The 18590-nt window shown below is 37.1% G+C and overlaps 1 protein-coding gene across 1 annotated transcript; it reads left to right on the top strand.

Moving 5' to 3' along the window:
- The first annotated feature begins 506 nt into the window (after positions 1–506).
- Positions 507–18392, top strand: sars2 (seryl-tRNA synthetase 2, mitochondrial). The gene is made up of 16 exons (XM_028464547.1): positions 507–790; positions 5153–5248; positions 5378–5407; positions 6056–6196; positions 6266–6320; positions 6396–6459; positions 8663–8768; positions 8870–8917; positions 9697–9805; positions 10534–10579; positions 11929–12016; positions 12135–12247; positions 16255–16348; positions 16483–16575; positions 16657–16722; positions 18095–18392. Exons 1-16 carry the CDS (start codon positions 521–523, stop codon positions 18233–18235), a joined length of 1560 nt encoding a protein of 519 aa, XP_028320348.1. The 5' UTR covers positions 507–520; the 3' UTR covers positions 18236–18392.
- Positions 18393–18590: the final 198 nt, after the last annotated feature.

An 18590-nucleotide genomic window follows, 5' to 3' on the forward strand; every position in this document is an offset into this window, starting at 1 on the left:
GCCACGTTTACACTAACTGTTTGAGACAATAATATTACATCATTAATAATAAATTAATACATTAACAAATTCAAGGACATACTCTCAGCACCAAAATAGGAAAACAACACTCTAAACACCATGTTCATATTGTTTAAGGAGTCTCTTTTTGTACAATTATTTTGAGCTGAAATACATTCAAACTGCTCTTTATCTTGCCATGTAAATAAGTCCACATTTTGACCCCAACAACAGAAATGCACATCTGCTTTTAATAATAATAATAATAATAATAATAATAATAATAATAATAATAATAATAATAATAATGTATGATTATTATTATTATTTAAAAATAGTTTTAATTTTTATTTCAAAATAAACTTCCAGGTTGAATAAAGGTTAAATGAATAAATCAAACCAGAATGCGATTAACTAAAATATATTAACTCAAATTTACAAGTGTATTATAAAGAGTTCAGTATAAACTGCAACTATTTCCAGTTGTTCCAAACGCAGCAGCAGCAGTTATGAATCAAACATGGCGACCTACAGGACCATGGCTGTCAGAGTCTGCTCTGTCGCTTTGGCCTCTTTTAAAACCTCCTCCAGGCACTTTTCACGGCCCAAGTCTGTGTTAGTGCAGAGTATTTCACACAGAGCCCGGAGCAGTTTATACGAGCACGGCCGTGACGGCTACAGCGATAAACCAGAGCTGGATATGCGGAGGGTTTGTGAGGAGACCGACAAAGTCATAGTTAACGTGGAGAGCAGGAAAGGAGCGCTGAGGAGCGACGATGTCCGGAAGATTGTAAGTGTTTATCAGCGGTAGCGCTGCACGATTTTGACAAAAAACTAAATTTTCTGACAGATATTGCGATTCGATTTACGATTTTTAAAAATAGTTTAAACATTTAAATGCATATGTTTTATTTATTTTTTCCAACTTCCGTTTTATTTATTTTTTCTCCAAATTCTGTGTTTTCTACATTAATTTTTTTAAATTCCGGGGGTTGTTTTTTTTTATAGAAATTTTCAGAAAATTTACTACCACGACACTACACCAGACAAAGTATCACAGTTCCTGGTATTACTGCGATACTTAAGCCTTTTTAATTATTATTATTAATTTTATAAACTGCAACGTATTTGTACAAGTTAGAAATACTTAATTACTTATAGTGTTGTTTGGTGCATGATAAGATTACATTAACAAAAGCGTATAAGCAATAAAAAATAGTAAGTTAGAATTTATATGGTGGAAATTAAAAAAAATAACCATTCAGTTTCCTTTGCACATCAATTCATGTTTAACTAATATAAATAATCAACTTAGAATAATAAATCCACTGTCTTTAAAAAAAAAAAAAATCTTTTTGACAATAATGCTTCTTCTCCAACATAATAAACCATAGAGGATAAAATACAATAAACAGGAACTGATTTATTGAGGAATCTATATTAGTATGCATTTTCTGGGTGACGTCACTGGTGTTTATGAGATTGGATGTAACCCCTCCTTTGTATGTATATAATTTGTAAATATTGTTTGTACATTGTAAAAATCTCTGTAAATAAAAATTAAAAAAAGAACGCTCTGAGTCCGTACGGAAAACTAAAAACAAACAAAAAGTGTTTCCTCCTTTGGCTCCTACAGCTGGTGACAGCGCCTGCACAGTGGATCGCCTATTGTTTTACCGTCTCTGCCTCGTTTAAAGCCTAAATAGTTCCTAATGGGACTTTTGGAGTTTGGTTTTTTGAGCAAAATTAGTGATGCCACGGACGACAACGCCACGGCAGACTCGCCGTTCGGGCCCGGTGCTTCTGCCATGTGTTGTCTCGTGTTTGTGACTGTAAGCCGTGCACGCGTCCAGGCGCTTGTTGTTTGTTTTGAAGCGAGTTTCTTCTTCTTCTTCTTCTAATGGTTTCCGGCAGGCTGTACACTAAAAGAAGCGTAATGCTGCCCTCTTCTGTTCACTTAGAGTCACTCCATTTTAGATTCTCAAATAGAGGTTGGAAGATTGAAGATACCTCACGACTGCCTTATCTATTAAAATCGACTCTGTTCTTGGTGCAAATATTGACTTTATTGAAAACACTGTCAGCCCAAGAGTTGAAAGTTCTTTAAATAACGTTCCCCTTTCAACAGAATAACATCCACAGGCCAATAGAACATGGGAAATAGTCTCAAGTTGACCACACTGACATAATCCATCCGGATGTTTGCCTATTCGATTTAAATATGCAGCTAGTCCACAATGCCCCAGTCTTAATCTGGTTGTCTTAACTTGATTTGATCGGCAAGTTGCCCACAGGAGTCTAGTGCCCTGCACACAAGGTTGACACTTAAAATAATGCCTCCCTCTAGACTCATTCTCCCACTCCCTTTGCCATTGCTGATACACAGTAGCTTTGAAGCGAGTTTCTATCAAAGCAGAGCTGTCTTCAGTTCCTTCATGCCGGTGTAGAAACACACAAACAGCCAATCAGCTACAGACAGGCGGACCCAGCGTGCGGTCACAGCCTATCATATTTCCGGACATCACCAGTAACAGGCAAAGAGCCAATCATTCAGCAGCTGTGGAGTTCGGTTGCCATGTTGGTTTGTTTTCAAGAAAATAGCGTGCAATGAGTTTAGACTGTACAGTGAGAAGCCAGGAGGAGAGTAGAGGCAGCTGCTGTGTAGCGGAAACTGGCAGTGGTAGTATCTTAATCCACGGTAGTACCGTTGTGTAGAATTTCTAGTGTAGTAGGAACCGTTACAATTTGGCACCGTGGGGTATCGTGGGTATCGTGCAACTATAATGTCAATAATAAAAATTTGATATAAAATATATATACTGTATAAATTGTACTGACATGGATTATTCTGACTGCTCCTTTTTAATTATTTATGTCATGAAACATTTCCCCATTTCCGCGTTCAACGGTAGGTTCCGTTTTCATTGGTTGATTCCTTTATTCTGTTAATTTGGATTTTATAGGGCCCTAGTGTAGTTGTTGTTGGCGCACTTAACTGAGGAGTAACTGAGACTCGCTGTAGCGCATACAAGCCTGTGTCATGTAACCATCTCTGATTGGCCAGCAGCCCAGGAAGGTGGTTCTCGGCATTTCTGATTGGTGAACATATATATCACTCAAATAATGGAGACGGAAGAAAAAACCTCAGCATCTGAGGTTGCGTTATCGCAGTAGTGAAAACCTCAATATTGATGCGATTAAGTTTAATCGTTCAGCCTTCACACCGAACGCGACTGAAGTGACTGAAGCAACTCGATTACATTAAAATCAATGTAAATGACGCGACCTCAAGTTATCTCCCTTAAGCGACGTGACATGTAATTTGAGCAACTGGATAGCGCTCGACCTCATCGCTCAAAGTTGAAAAATCTGAATTTTTTTATGCGACTTCAAGCGACAAATCTCTCGTCCTTCACTGTCTGTAGAGCAGAGGCTCCATGCTCCCTCCCACTTCAGTGCAGACGGCTGCTGCGGAGGGCTGTACAACGTCCTGAATTTATCAGGGCAAATTTAAAGCGGTTAACTTCTTGAAAACAACAGTAACCACTGATCATAACACAGGTATAATTTTGGGTTGGGGTCAGTTATAATTGTAATCGCATAATTAACATTTAATTACAGTTATTATGTAGTTGTAATTGACAAAATCAGTTGGTGTTGTAATCATTATTGAATTGTAATTGAATTTAAATAATTGCATTTGTAATTGGCATGGGAATTCTATAAAAACTGTCTTTTACAATTGAATTAAAGGCAAACCTGTGGAACCATGTTATAATTGTTATATAATATTTTAATATATTAACAAATATTAAAATATGTTACAGATCAAGTTTTGTCACTACCTGTCGGTTCTCTTGTGGATCATTTTACCATTTTTAACCGAAAAAGTCTCTGACTCAGCAAAAATATTAATACCAATGTTTTTATGGATAAGGAAGCCTAACGAGGAAAACAAGAGATGAAAAACAAATTGAATGATGAATCATATTTCTTGTGTATTTTATGGCTGATTTAAGACAGGGGTCAAAACTGACCTGTTTACATGAGATATGCTAACAAAGCTAACACAAGAGGAGGTTCAGTTTTATGGGCTTATTTATTTCAGGCTCCTAATTGTGATTTATTGTAATTGAACTTTAGTAATTGAGAACACATTTGTAATTGACTTTCAGGGGAAAAACAGTAATTTTAATTGTAAAAATTTCCATTCACCTTAACCATAATTGAGTTGTAATTGAACATGGATAATTAAAGTTGTAATGATTTGTAAATGAAAAATGTAATTGACTCCAACCCTGTTTGAAGCCACAGTCACTCAGTTCTGAATGATTAATTGCATTTGCGATATCGCAATATCATAAAACACAATTTTCTAATTGCAAAGGCTGCAATTTTAATTTGAATTATTATTATTATTATTATTTTCCTTGTCCTGTCTTGTACTGTCCTGTTAAGTTCAGAGAGTGTTTAAGAAGTGCAGTCCACATGTTTACATGTTTCATGAAATGTGAAGTTAGTTAGATGTTGAAGAGGTAAAGCCACAGATTTGTTTGCTTTATTGTTGTAATCTGTGCTTTAACATTTATATTTTATATTTATTTAAAGTTTAAATAAATCTGAAATGGTTTATTGTGAAACAGATTGATTTATTGCTTGTGTTTATTGAAAAATACATGACAAGAGGCCCTTGATATTAAACTGCAATCGCAATATTGTGGAAAAAATTGCTATTAGATTAATTTCCTAAATCGTTCAGCCCGAGTAGGTTCTTATTATACAGTATACATACAGGAAAGTAGATCTTTTAAAACTTGACAGCATTTTACTTGTCTTATTCTGCATCACTGAATAAGAACTTATATTTTTCTAGTAGAAAATAACCAACGTGGTAAATCCAGTGCATTGGTGAGGTTTATGTATTTTTTTCCATAAAGTAAATATAATTTAGTAATAACCAAACACATTCTTGCACCATCTGTGATGAGCTTTGGATTGTTCTCTTGTCAACACGTTGATGAGCAAATTCACCCACAAACAGTATTAGCAAAGTTATGTGTGTGAGTCAATTCCCATCCCTAGCCTGAACTCAACTTTCCTTTCCTGTGCGCGTGTGTGTGTGTGCGTGTCTTTGTTTGTTTGTTTGCTGTAGGTTTGTGTGTGGCAGGAGCTCCAGGCTGTGAGGTCAGAGATCTCTGAGCAGGAGGAGGAGAAGAGGAAGATCAGTGAAACAGTCAAAGCACTGGTCGTGAGTTTCTCAAAGCAGCTCATTAAACTAAATATGGATTTCTGTCATGTTTTCTAAAAAAAATGCGTTTTGTTGGTCACATGTTGTAAAGAAACATGTCATATGCTGAAGTGTATCTTTCCTCCACAGAGCAAAAAGGATAAGAAAACCCTGGCCAGCGTGAGTCCAAACATCCAAATCATGTATTAACATTTTTCAAACATTTGTTATTAACTCATTTAGGCTAGTTCAAACATCATTAAGTAAAGATAATCATCTTTTTCCAAATTTATAACAAAATCACTTTATTGTTATATAGTAATAATGACTAATATAACACTATTTTTAATAAAGACATTTTTACTTGACTCCTTTTTATAGAGGTTATAAACGAAGCATTGAGCCTCCTTTCCTTAGCTTTTAGAGAATTGGAATGCTCCTTATATTGGCCACCACTTAAACACTTCCAGGGGTTAAGGAACAGTGGATAGGAAAGGAGATAGGAGGGACTATTCGGATGCACCCCAAGTGTTTACAGTGGAGATCATAACAAACATTTGAATGGCAATTTCTACCTTTTACATCTTTTTTCCTTGTAAATGATCTTTGATTTATTGATCTATGATGCCTGTATTATGTCTTTATCTGATATAAAATTATCGGCCCTCGCTGCTATAATTAGAAGGGTTTCTCTGGGAGAATTGCAATTTTTCCTTAAACACTGGAAAGGGTCAGAGTGGTAGTTTTAGATCCCTGTTTTGATGTAATTGACCTGACACTCTTTTTTCTCTGTGAATCCCTCTGAGTTTACACTGTGTGTCCTTCCAGCTCCCAGAATACACTCAGGTTCTGCAGAAAGGCCGTGAGATCCGCAACAGGCTGAACCAGCTCTACCCCAGAGAGACGGAGCTGGAAGAGGAGCACTACAGTCGAGCTCTGCTGCTGCCCAACACCTCCCACCCTGATGTGGTGAGACTAATGGCGTGTCCGCGGTAGCCTGCACAGATGTGAAATAATGAGTTGTCCTTTTGTTTTCAGCCCGTTGGAGACGAGAGCCAGGCCAGAGTGGTGGAGCACATCGGACAGAAACCAGGTGATGGATGTGTTGTGATTTAAAAAAAAAAAAAAAAACAGAAAAGGTGAGACTGTGCCTGTTACTCTGCTGTAGAGTTTGATTTTAAACCCAGAGGACACGTGGAGCTCGGGGAGGAGCTGGGGCTCATCAGGCAGAGGTGAGGAAGACTCTGGATGTTAATCTACACCATCTGTTAGCATTCTACTTAAAGCTGCTATTCGGAATTTCTGAGAGAATTTGTCCATGTCCCGCCCTCAACAGCTCTACTTCCTCCCCTGCCAATCTATCAGAAGCTACGCCTCTACATTTGTGCATGCTCATTGCAAAACATAAAGTCACATAACTACAAAAACTACACATTTGTTGTTAGAATCATAAGTTATTAAAGCATGTTTATTACCTGTCCATGAGAAATGTCGCCAAATCCTAGTCCATTCGGAATCCTTTTAAAAGCAGCAAGTCTAGAGGTCGAATGACATGAGATTTTCAAAGGTCAATGCCGATTTTTAAAAACAAATTTCAGCCGATATCTAAAGCCGATATTTGAGGCCAATATACTTTTTTTTTTTTTTTTTTAAAGCACATTGATTATGAAAGACAATTGAAACACTCATATGATATAAATTTGTATATTAGAAATTAAACTAGATACACCAATAGAACTCTTAACATTTATTGAACTTTAAATATACCCGTACACAACAAAGTAAAACAAAAAGTACAGGACGGGTAGCAGTAAAGCACAACAACAATATTCTAACAGAGAACAATAACCGGCAATAGTAGGTATGAGAAAAACTGACCCATTTATTATTAACCAACCTTGGTTGCATGCATTTTAACCTGATATCGCATCGGGACACAACCCTAATCCCTATGTATGTAGGGATACTGACTGTGCTGTCTGTTTACTCAGGACGCTTTCTCTTTTGTATTTTTCACACATTTTGACCAGGCTTCAGACTAAATGAAGCAGTACCGCTAGTAACCATGGGGTCAGTGTCGTGCTCACAATTTTATTAGCGGTCTTAAAATACAAAAAAGAAACCACACGCTGTCGTTTTTTCAGTAGGTTTTGTAACGATTTTCAGCCATCAATGTTTTTTTTTTTTTTTTCCAACAATATATTACTACAGTCTTTTGAGCACTCACCTTGTTTTTTTATGACAACATTGTTGGCATAAACTGTCCCATAAAAAGCTAAAAGTGAACTTCTCCTAGTGGATTTATTGCACGACAATAAATAAGCAAATTAATTCTAAGGTGTAGAATGAAGTGGCTCATTAGAAAGATGTTCATTTTTGTTTAGAATTAGAATATGAACTCAGCGTGAGTGCATTAAAGGCTGTTGTCAGTGAATAACTGCATATTCAGGTCATCCAATCAGATCCGCAGGAGAAAGTGAAAATTACAGAGAAAACATGAATCATTGTGTAAATCAGTGGTTCCCAAACTTTTCACAGTCTCGTACCCCTTCAGACATTTAACCTGAAGCCTTGTACCCCAACTCCTGCACATTTAAAAAACTTAATGATGTAATGTCATATACAGTGCAGCCCTACAGGTAATTGTCTCTGAAGTTTAGTTATCCTGTTGAGAAATAATATATAATTAAAGAAAAATAATCTGTAAGCACACAATTAAACATCTTAATTAGAATTATAACTTGATTTGTTTAATTAAGTACAGTAGCTTACTGGCAAGAGAAACAATCTCCTTTATTTTTGGAAAAATACATCTACCAAACATTTGTTGATTGAACATATACAGTAACCTTGTTTGTTGTTTAATGTGCTCTAGGAATAAACTGGATTAGAAATATTCTAGTTTCCAATGTCGTCAGGCTGTTTTTAATTATCTTTTTCCACGTACCCCTATGACAGTTTGCGTACCCCACTTTGGGAACCTAGGGTGTAAATGAAACTCACCACTCCCGGTCCCTATGTCACACGAGGACAGCCATTTTTGATGTGAAACTGCGAAAAAAACTCTTCTTCTTACAAAATCCTTCAATTTTCCTCAAATTATGACACTTTATTTCTCTTAATTAAATAGAAATTTGTCACAAAATCAAGGAAATTTAAAGTGAGGATCCTGTTGGGACTGATATTTATCACTTATTGCTTGGATATTGTCGGTTTCTTACATGTTATGTATTTTATTTATACGTAGACGTGTAAACTACAGCACAATAATGTTGAAATTTCTCGTTTTCCCACATAAAATCTGTGGGCAACTTGAGATCAAACTGCTCTGTATTTGATCAAACTGCTCTGTATTTGACCCCTGAACTAAAAGGACTTTGACACCCCTGCCCTAATGAATCAGGTCTTTCTCGTGGTCCCTGTCGCCCTCTACAGACATCTGGCACATGTTTCAGGACACAGGTCGTACTATCTGAGGGGAGCGGGGGCCAGACTTCAAACTGCTCTGCAGAACTTTGCACTGGACAAACTCCAACAGCGGGTACGTATTACTATGGTAACATGTTACGTCTATTTGTAAATTTCCCTACAAATATTTTTTGTCCAAACTTTAAATGTTGCTTTTTCTGATAAATCCTTCAGGGCTTCGTTCCCATGGTTGTGCCTGACATGCTGAAGGGGGCAGTGTTTGTAAGTAACAGTACTGACCTCATTAGATAAAGATATTATTAGTTTACAGTATGTTGCTTTTTGAATGAATTTGATGAAGCCAAATGACAGTTTGATTTATGACGATTCCACACAAACTCAAATCCTCTCATTTCACTTGTTTCATTTCACAACCAAATGAGAGAACAACAGTTTAATCTCTGAAACGGCTTCAGCCCACTGATTATTTTGTAAGTAACTAAAAGCTAGGATGAAACGTTTTCTCTCATTGCCTGCTGGCGTCCTTTTGTCTTAGAGGTTATATTACAGGCCAGACCAACCCTCAGCTCTGAATAAATTTATTTTCAGTTAAAAATGAAAATCATTCTAAATATTACAAACAAAAACAAAAAAGGACAAAAATATACTGAATGTTAAAAAGAACAGACAATCGACAACAAAATGACACCAAAAACACATGCATTAAGAGAGAAAAATACTTACTATTACCAGCAACGCACAGAACGACAACAGAGACACACTAAATGAGAGAAAAATACACACAAGATCACCACAAAATACACAAAAATGACAGAGAAACATACAAATGACATAATATACTGAATAATAAAAAGAACAAACAACAACAAAACACACAAAATGACACAAAAGCAGACAACATAATCTTGATTAGAGCATGAACTGAAAATACAAGGGTCGGTCTTGGTAATTGGATTCAGAAATAAGAGAAAGGGGGTACTTGAGCCACGTGCATGTGTGCGTGCGTGTCCGTTGTCCTTACATTTCTGATTCACCCTCAGGAGGGATGTGGGATGCAGCCCAATGCTCATCGCTCTCAGGTCTACTCCCTGGACCCAACCCGCTTCACAGACCTTAACCTGGCTGGGACAGGAGAAGTTGGGGTTGCAGGTGAAGCTTAATGTTTAATTTTTTTTTTTTCATCCCATAACTCACTGCATCCCACAGCCTTACATTATCATAGATATTTACTGTTACATTTATTTATTATAACAAGTCTGTCACATTTTAATGTGCCACATCCTCTTAAATGCGTTTAAGGGGCAGGATTTTGAACTTGAGTCATCAAAGTGTGTATGGCAAGCCGTTTTAACATTTAATAAGTAGCAGTACTTGTAATTGTAGATATCGATAAATCAATGTTGACATGTTGTAATTCCAAGTCCACATATCCAAAATGTAATTTAGACTAGTTGCCATTCTAATTATTGATATCTACAAATCAATTATTTCTAGTTGACTTCCATTGAAATTTAATTTCAAATATCAACAATTCAATTTTGACATGTTACAATTCCAAGGCCACATATTCATACTATAATTTTGACTAGTTGCAATGTGGAAATTGAAATTGAAGATCTCTAGAATTGTTATTCTTAAATGTGAAAAAGGAATTACTGATATCTGTAAATACATTTTAGTCAAACTAGTCAAAATTTAATTGTTACATGTGAAAATATATTTGTAACATGTCAAAGTTATTTTTCAAATATCTAAAATTAGCGTTTTGACATGTCAAAATGTAATTCCCACAAGTGAAAACTAAAATTCCAGCTAGTAAGCCCTACTGATTAAATGTTAAAACTGATTGACATAAAGTGTCTCTCTATGATCCTCAGGTTATTTCATGGATCATGCAGTAAACTGGAAGGACCTGCCTGTGAGGTTAGGAACACAATCATATGTACAGTGGATATAAAAAGTATACACCCCTGTTCAAACCAGGTTTTTGTGATGTAAAAAATTACACCAAGATAAATAATTTCACAACTTTTTCCACCTTTAATGAGACCTATAACCTGGACAATGCAATTGAAAAACAAACTGAAACCTTTTAGTAAAAAAAAAAAAAAAAAAACGGAACACAGTGAAGACAGTCATCATCAATTGGAGAAAATATGGCACAACAGTGACTTTACCAAAAACAATACGTCCGTCCAAAATTGATGACAAGACGAGAAGAAAAGTGGTCAGGGAGGCTGCCAAGAGGCCGACAGCTACATGAAGGAGCTGCAGGAATTTCTGTCAAGTACTGGCTGTGTAGTACATGTGACAACAATCTCTGTCTTCTTCATATGTCTGGGCTATGGGGTAGGGTGGCAAGACGGAAGCTTTATCTAACAAAGAACAACATCCAAGCCGTGTGATGGTTCCATGAAACCAAGGTTGAACTTTTTGGCCATAATTCTAAAAGTTGTATTTGGCGCAACAACAACAGTGATCATCACCAAAAGAACACCATACCTTCAGTGAAGCATGGTGGTAGCAGCATCATACTTTGGTGCTGTTTTTCTTCAGCTGCCAGGAACAAGTGCCTTAGTCAGGGTGGAGGGAATTATGAACATTTCCAAATACCAGGCAGTTGTGGCACAAAACACAAGATGAAGAGGAACGTTATCTTTCAACACAACAATGACCGTAAGCACACAGCCACGTCAACTAAAGAATGGCTTCACCAGAACAAGGCTGAGGTTTTGGAATGGCCCAGCCAGAGTCCAGACCTGAATCCCATTGAACATCTGTGGGGTGATCTGAAGAGGGCTGTGCACACGAGATGCCCTCGCAATCTGTCAGATTTGGAGCAGTTTAGTAAAGAAGAGTGGGCAAATATTGCCTCATCAAGATGTGCCACACTGATAGACTCTTACCCAAAAAGACTGAGTGCTGTAATAAAAGCCAAAGGTGCTGCAACAAAGTATTAGTTTAAGGGTGTGCATGTTTATGCAACCAGGTTCTCTTAAGTGTTTTATTTTTTATTTTTCCCTTTTAAAGGTTTCAGATTGTTTTTTAATTGCATTGTACAAGCTAAAGGTCACATTAAAGGTGGAAAAAAGTTGTGAAATTATTTATCATGGTGTAATTTTTTTTTACATCACAAAAACCTGGCATTTGAACAGGGGTGTGGAGACTTTTTATGTCTACTGCGTGTATATACAGTATATATATATATATACACGTATATACATGTGTGTGTTTGCACTTAGATCCTGACCCATGCTTGTTGCTCCCTGCAGGTCAGTGTGCAGCAGCACCTGCTACAGAGCAGAGACGGACACAGGCAGGGAGACCTGGGGACTGTATCGGGTCCATCACTTCAATAAGGTCCTACTCTCAGTAACACAGAATATTTATGATAAACTGCACATTTGAACTGAGCGTTACCCATCTGTAATGGTTTTGTAGAATCATTATTAGAGGTGTGTGTTGCGTCTTTGTTCAGGTGGAGATGTTTGGAGTGACAGCAGATGAGACCGGAGAGGAAAGCACACAGCTGCTGGAGGACTTTGTTTCTTTGCAAAAAGAAATATTTTCAGCGTTAGAACTTCACTACAGGTCAGTAAATCACACAATCCTTTACTATATAAACGACGGAGCGCTTTAGGCGTTCATTTGTTCCCACAACCATCGAACTGTTCAACACCACTGTCTACAATAAGAACTGTAACCACATGAGGGATGAGTATTGGCAAGGATGTTGCAATACGATACATATCACGATACTTGGGTCACGATATGATATTATCACGAAAAATCAAGTTGCTGTATATGTTCATCGGAAGATATAGATCATTCAGAGGATAAATTCAGTCAAAACTTTTTGCTTCAAAACATCCTATTTATTATTTATTGTTATTGTTTTTACACATTTTCACTGAAGAAAAGAAAATGCAGTGTTACACACTGCCATCATAAAATAAAGTGCAACAAGCTTCTTTTCACTGACACTACTGTGTAGAAGTCTCAAAGTAACCATGACAACATAATGACAGCATTGTAACAACTATAAGTGAGAACATTAAAGATAAGTCACCCTGAATTACTGATAATGCACAAAAATAAGAAAAAATAATTTATCCTATTGTGTCAGTTTAAACACTGATCTGAACAGATTATATAAAAATAAAATGCCTGTGCATACATAAATATTGCAGACATTACACACTGCCATCATAAAATCAAATGCATCAAGTAACCATTGCAACACATTGAAAGCATTGTAACCACTGAAATCTTGCACAAATATACAAAAATATTAATTAAATATCAGAAAATAAATAAATCTCTTAAAAAAAAAAAGATTTAAAATTGACACCCAAAAAATTGCGATATATTGTGAAATCGATTTTTTTTTTTCACACCCCTAAACCACACCGACAACTACCCCTCCCCCAATCTAATATATGTCCTACATTTTGCACTATTATCCTATGTTAGTATTTATTTTCGTTATTCTTATACTGTGCTGCTGCAAATGTGAATTTTTTTTCTGGGGATCAATAAAGGTCTATTCTATTCTTTATTCTATTCTTTATTCTATTCTTTATTTTATTCTATTCTTTATTCTATTCTTCATTCTATTCTTTATTCTATTCTTTATTCTATTCTTTATTTTATTCTATGATTATGTCTTGTGGTCTTCTTGGTTGTACATCTGTTAATACCCAGTTTGAAAAGTCCTGATGCAAAAATCAAGGTGCTTCCTGTTCTTTCTCTGACAGTTAAGAGCACATCAATACATTGCTTTTTTTGCTCATATATTTTTTCACTATGGAGGTTTTATTTTTTTAAGTTCTATACTACGCTCTCTCTCTATATATATACAGTATGTACTATTTATGAACTGTGATCCTGCAGGGCTGCAGCCCTTCATCATGAGTTCATCTTCCTCTGTTAAACAGTTCTAACTTCTGAAGTTCAGAAACACAAACCTTCACCTCCTCCTAGTGCAGTGTTTCCTAAAGTGTGTAAAGCAGCCCCTCTAACGTTTTGTATTTTGATCAGATTGGAGATTTCATAGACTTTCTTTGTGTATTTGAAAGTAAGAATTATTGTTCTCTGGTGTGTGGGCAATTGTCAGTTGATGGACAGGTTGTGTGGGGAACATGTGAACACAAACCTTTTGTTCTGGTTTAAGAAGCCTAACATTTATTGTTTTTGTGAATAAGTGGGCAATGGTTTGTGATGTGCGCGCGCGCACACACACACACACACACACACACACACACACACACACACACACACACACACACACACACACACACACACACACAAATCAAAACCCTCTACCCCGTTCTGCTTTGACAATCATTGTAACTGCAGCGTCACTGGACAAATGAGGCTTTATTATTCACAAACACAAAGTGTTGTTTAAATTCTGGATCGTTGAAGGTTGAACTATGATAGCATGGTAATAATGAATAATTTATATCCTCTGTCCAAGATCAAGATTAGGTAACAGTCATGTCATTAGCTGTAAAATAAACGTACACAAATACACCGATGTCAGCTTTCATATGAAGTGAAACACGTTTTAGTCACATGACACTACTGGACTATATTTGGATCATTCACTATGGCCTACAAGATATCAAATGTATTGATCAGGTTTCATTTGATCCATCAGCCTACAGTGATTAGATAGGCTATAACGTATTCAGCCTTAGAGTATCGGCCTACAGCAAAGTAGAAAAAGTTTGGCCTCATAAATTGTTGAACGCCAGGGTTGAACAGCTGGAACAAAAGGAGAGAGAGAAAGATGTCATCATCACAGGCCTAAAGATAAAACCCAGGAGTTACGCGAGTGACGAAGAAACAAAATCGATTGAACAACAGGTCATTGACTACCTGGAGTCGAAGGACATTGTCCTGAACCCTGACAACATCAACTCCTGCCATCTCCTGCCAAAGAAAAATGATAACAGAGCTGTAAAAATAACCTTCACGAATATGAAATTCAAAGGACAACTACTGAAGCAAGGAAATAAACTCAAGGGGACGAAGGTGTACATCAATGAAAACCTGACGAAACAAAATGCAAGCATTGCATGGAAGGCAGGCCAAATAAAAAAAGGAGGAAAAATTGTGAGGACGTGGACAAGAAACTGCAGGATTTATATCACACTACTGGGAGAAGAGAATGGAAAACCAATCCTCATCAAAACGATGGAAGACTTGGGAAAATACGAAGGATCCACCTAAACAACAACATTACTGATGGTAATCATGGATATGGACCCAGATCTATATAAACACTGGAAACAAAACTCACTGTGATTATTTTATGGAGACTGAATTAAATGTGGAAACCAAGAGTAAAAAAGGTCTGTCATTTATTCATTTCAATTGCTAGGTGGTGGGGTGATTAAGGATTACATTAAATTTAAATTCAAAGTGTTTATTGTCATATGTGCAGTTAGAAACACGTTTTCCTGTACAATGAAATTACTACCTTGCTTATGAACTAAGATATAATACAATGAAATTACTACCTTGCTTATGAACTAAGATATAATAATGTGTTTATACAAGTTAAATCTAACAGTGGAAAATACAACACTGCCAATAGAACTAACAACAGCTGGATTAACCTTCATGTAGAGACAAAACAAGCTGCAAACTTGTGTGTCCAAAAGAGACATTCCCGAGTGGTGACATTATGGATGAAAAGGGAAAAAAACTTCCAAACACCTTCGAAAGAGGAACTATTCTTGAACTGGAGGAATGCTAACAACGTCTGGCAGGGAACAAGGCCAACACGAACAACGATAGAGAGGAAGAGGAATAAAAACAAGACAATACTGACTACAGATGAGAATACACAAAAAAGGACTGTTCAGAACAACTCAAGAATGTTTGACCAGAGAGACATGTAAACCCATGTAAATTTGCGATGGTAAAACAGGGGACGGGACCCAGATAAGCAAAAAAAATAAATAAAAATGTAAAAAAAAAAAAAAAAAGTGAATGTAACCATGTCGGAAATAAACTGAATAAATAAATAAATGAAATAAAATAATTCCCCACACAGCTGTCAATATTGACCACAAATAATATATTTAATTCTGTAATTAACTGATGTAAATTAATCGCAATCAAAGATATTGTTGTTTTGATTTTAGATTATTTTATAGTGATGCATGCAATGATCAAACAGGATCATAAAGCAATGGCCTCACTAGTTTTTGAAATCCAAAACAAATCCAAATCAGAAATAGTGTCTAACTATAGCGTCCCTTGTTGCACGTCCAGTTTGCTGGTTCTGGTTCTGGTTCTGGCAGAATGCAGGAGGTTGGTCAGGGTCTCCAAAGGCTTGAAGCGCCTTCTTCAATCAAAGAGGAGCTCTGGTTATCCAGATTTGCTGATCCTGAAAAGTTTGTATCCAGATCAGGTTGATCCAGTCTGATGTTGCTTTGAAAAACCTGCTCAAAAGTAAGACGGATTACATGATCATGGATAGCGAAAAAAAGGATTACCAAATCCCGATCAGTTCCATCCCGATTAAATCTTTTGAAAACCGGGCCCTGGTTTTTAGTTGATCCATTGTGCTGGTGTCTCCACAGAGTGCTGGACATGCCCACACAGGAACTGGGTCTTCCGGCGCACAGAAAATATGACATTGAAGCCTGGATGCCTGGAAGGAACAGCTATGGAGAGGTCAGGTCCTCCTAAGCCCCGCCTACCTCATCACCATTTAATAATTCAAACTATTAGGAAGCAACAGAAGTAAAACTGATCTGTAATGCACTGCTTCCTAGAAATGATTGATCACAGAGTGTTCCTATCCTTAGATCTCCAGTGGGTCAAACTGCACAGACTACCAGAGCAGACGCCTCAACATCCTGTATGAGAGAGCTGATGGCAGCCTGCAGTACGCCCACACAGTAAGACCCAGCACAGCCACTGCTGCAGCGTCTCCTGATGCTTTAAATTACACCACCTACATAACAAATGCTGTTTTTTAGGTGAACGCAACAGCCTGTGCTATTCCCAGGACTATTATCGCTATCCTGGAGACTCACCAGACCAAAGTAAGACTGTAGTGCAGTGAGATGGACGTCAGGATCAGAGATTTTACAGGATCCAGCAAAGCGTAGCATACTTGTATGAATGGACATGCAAACTGCAATAAAAGGCCTGGTCACGCACCTCTTTACAACAAAGCAAGCATTCATTCGTAAACAAATAATGTTTGTCTTGCAGTCGTTCAGCAGCACAATTAAAGTTAGTTTTCTTTAGATCTCCACTGTCTGCATGCAACGCTGCACATGACCTATAAACGCAACACGTGAGCAAACTCTGTCCTTTTTTCAGGATTTTCCCCCTTCACCAGTCTCACACATTTATTCATCATAGTGGAATATTTTTAGCTGCTCACATCCATTGCCAAGTTTCATTATCAATAGTTTTTAAGGTAATAACTATTTTGCTATGTAGTGTATTGGCAGTGTGTTGGGGGGCTGGGGAACACCTCATAAAAAGCTGCTTTCAATGATATTTTTGTTCTTATTTATTTACTATAATATTCTTTGTCACCAATAACAGTTCCTCTCTTCTGACCGTTAAAGTCAACGGTGCATTCAGTGACATTTGTCCTCAATCTCACAGGAAAAAAAAGCATAAATTATAGAACAAAGCACAAATTATATTTCTAAGCTTTTTCACAACCTACTCAAATTTCATACAGGCTAGGGCTCCTTTGTAGTTTCTGTTGTCATAGTAACAGCACATTAACATTAGGATATCCAGGAGTAGAATGATTGCTAATGAAATCACACTTGACTAAACTTAAACATCACATGTGTGATGGTGGCACATTGTTATTACAAAGTGTCTATAGTTCCGAACCTGAACCTCAGACAAATCTGACTGTTATTGCGACACTTCCTGTGCGCATGCGCAATTGTGTCACTGCCGGACCTTTTCTAGATAAACGTAACGTGCCTATGTCAGCACCATGTTAGAATAGCTGAGTGGTCCAAGGTGCAAGATTTAAGGATGTTTCCTTCTGCTGATGTGGGTTCAAATCCCACTTCTGACATATATTTTTTTATTTGAACATATTTAACACAGCACATTCCACCTTTAAAAATATATATACAAAAAAAAACATTTTAGGGTATTTCCTGGGTTAGGGATAGGGATAGAGTTTGGGTTCGGGCTAAAATAAAACTGATGAAACTATAGCTAGAAAGACACGACTTACTGCGCATGTGGACGCATGCGCACAGGAAGTGCCGGAACTATATTCAGGATTGTCTGAGGTCCGGGTCTGGACCAATAGCAAAAGCCTTGCTATTATTTGGCAGACGTGAGCCAGCTGTCCTTGTAGAAAACGCTAAATACTTTCTATATGTTTATAATAATATCTTTATAATGATTGGTTTGCTTCCATTTGCTCAGGAGGGAACAGTGCGCGTTCCCCAAGTTCTGCAGCCGTACATGGGGATGGAAGTGATTGAGAGACCAACGTACACTCCATTAAAATACATCGGACCAAACCAGGCCCACAGACCTGCCAGGCCTGCTCCCAGAAACAGATGATGGCAACAGGACAGGTGGACCTCCATCTATTTACCTGGAGTTCATCTGAAGACTTGATATGTGATGGAGATACATCAAACTCTCTGTGAATTGTTGATACTGAGTTCAGCACGTGTTTGTTTTCTTGAGTGTAAGTCAGTGCAGCTGTAAATATGTGAGGGACATAAAAAGAAATCCTGAAATCTTTATTGTATTGTGCATTGTTAATGTTTCTCATTATTACTCTACCCAGTATCCGGCCACCTTTGATAGGGCAAATTCACCATATACGACAACAATCTATCATTATTAAACCCAACTATGAAGTATTGTTCATTGATACACAGCATTTTGTAGACAACCATGATCTGCTGTT

The sequence above is a fragment of the Gouania willdenowi genome, chromosome 13 (assembly GCF_900634775.1).
Source record: "Gouania willdenowi chromosome 13, fGouWil2.1, whole genome shotgun sequence".
Classification (NCBI taxonomy): domain Eukaryota; kingdom Metazoa; phylum Chordata; class Actinopteri; order Blenniiformes; family Gobiesocidae; genus Gouania; species Gouania willdenowi.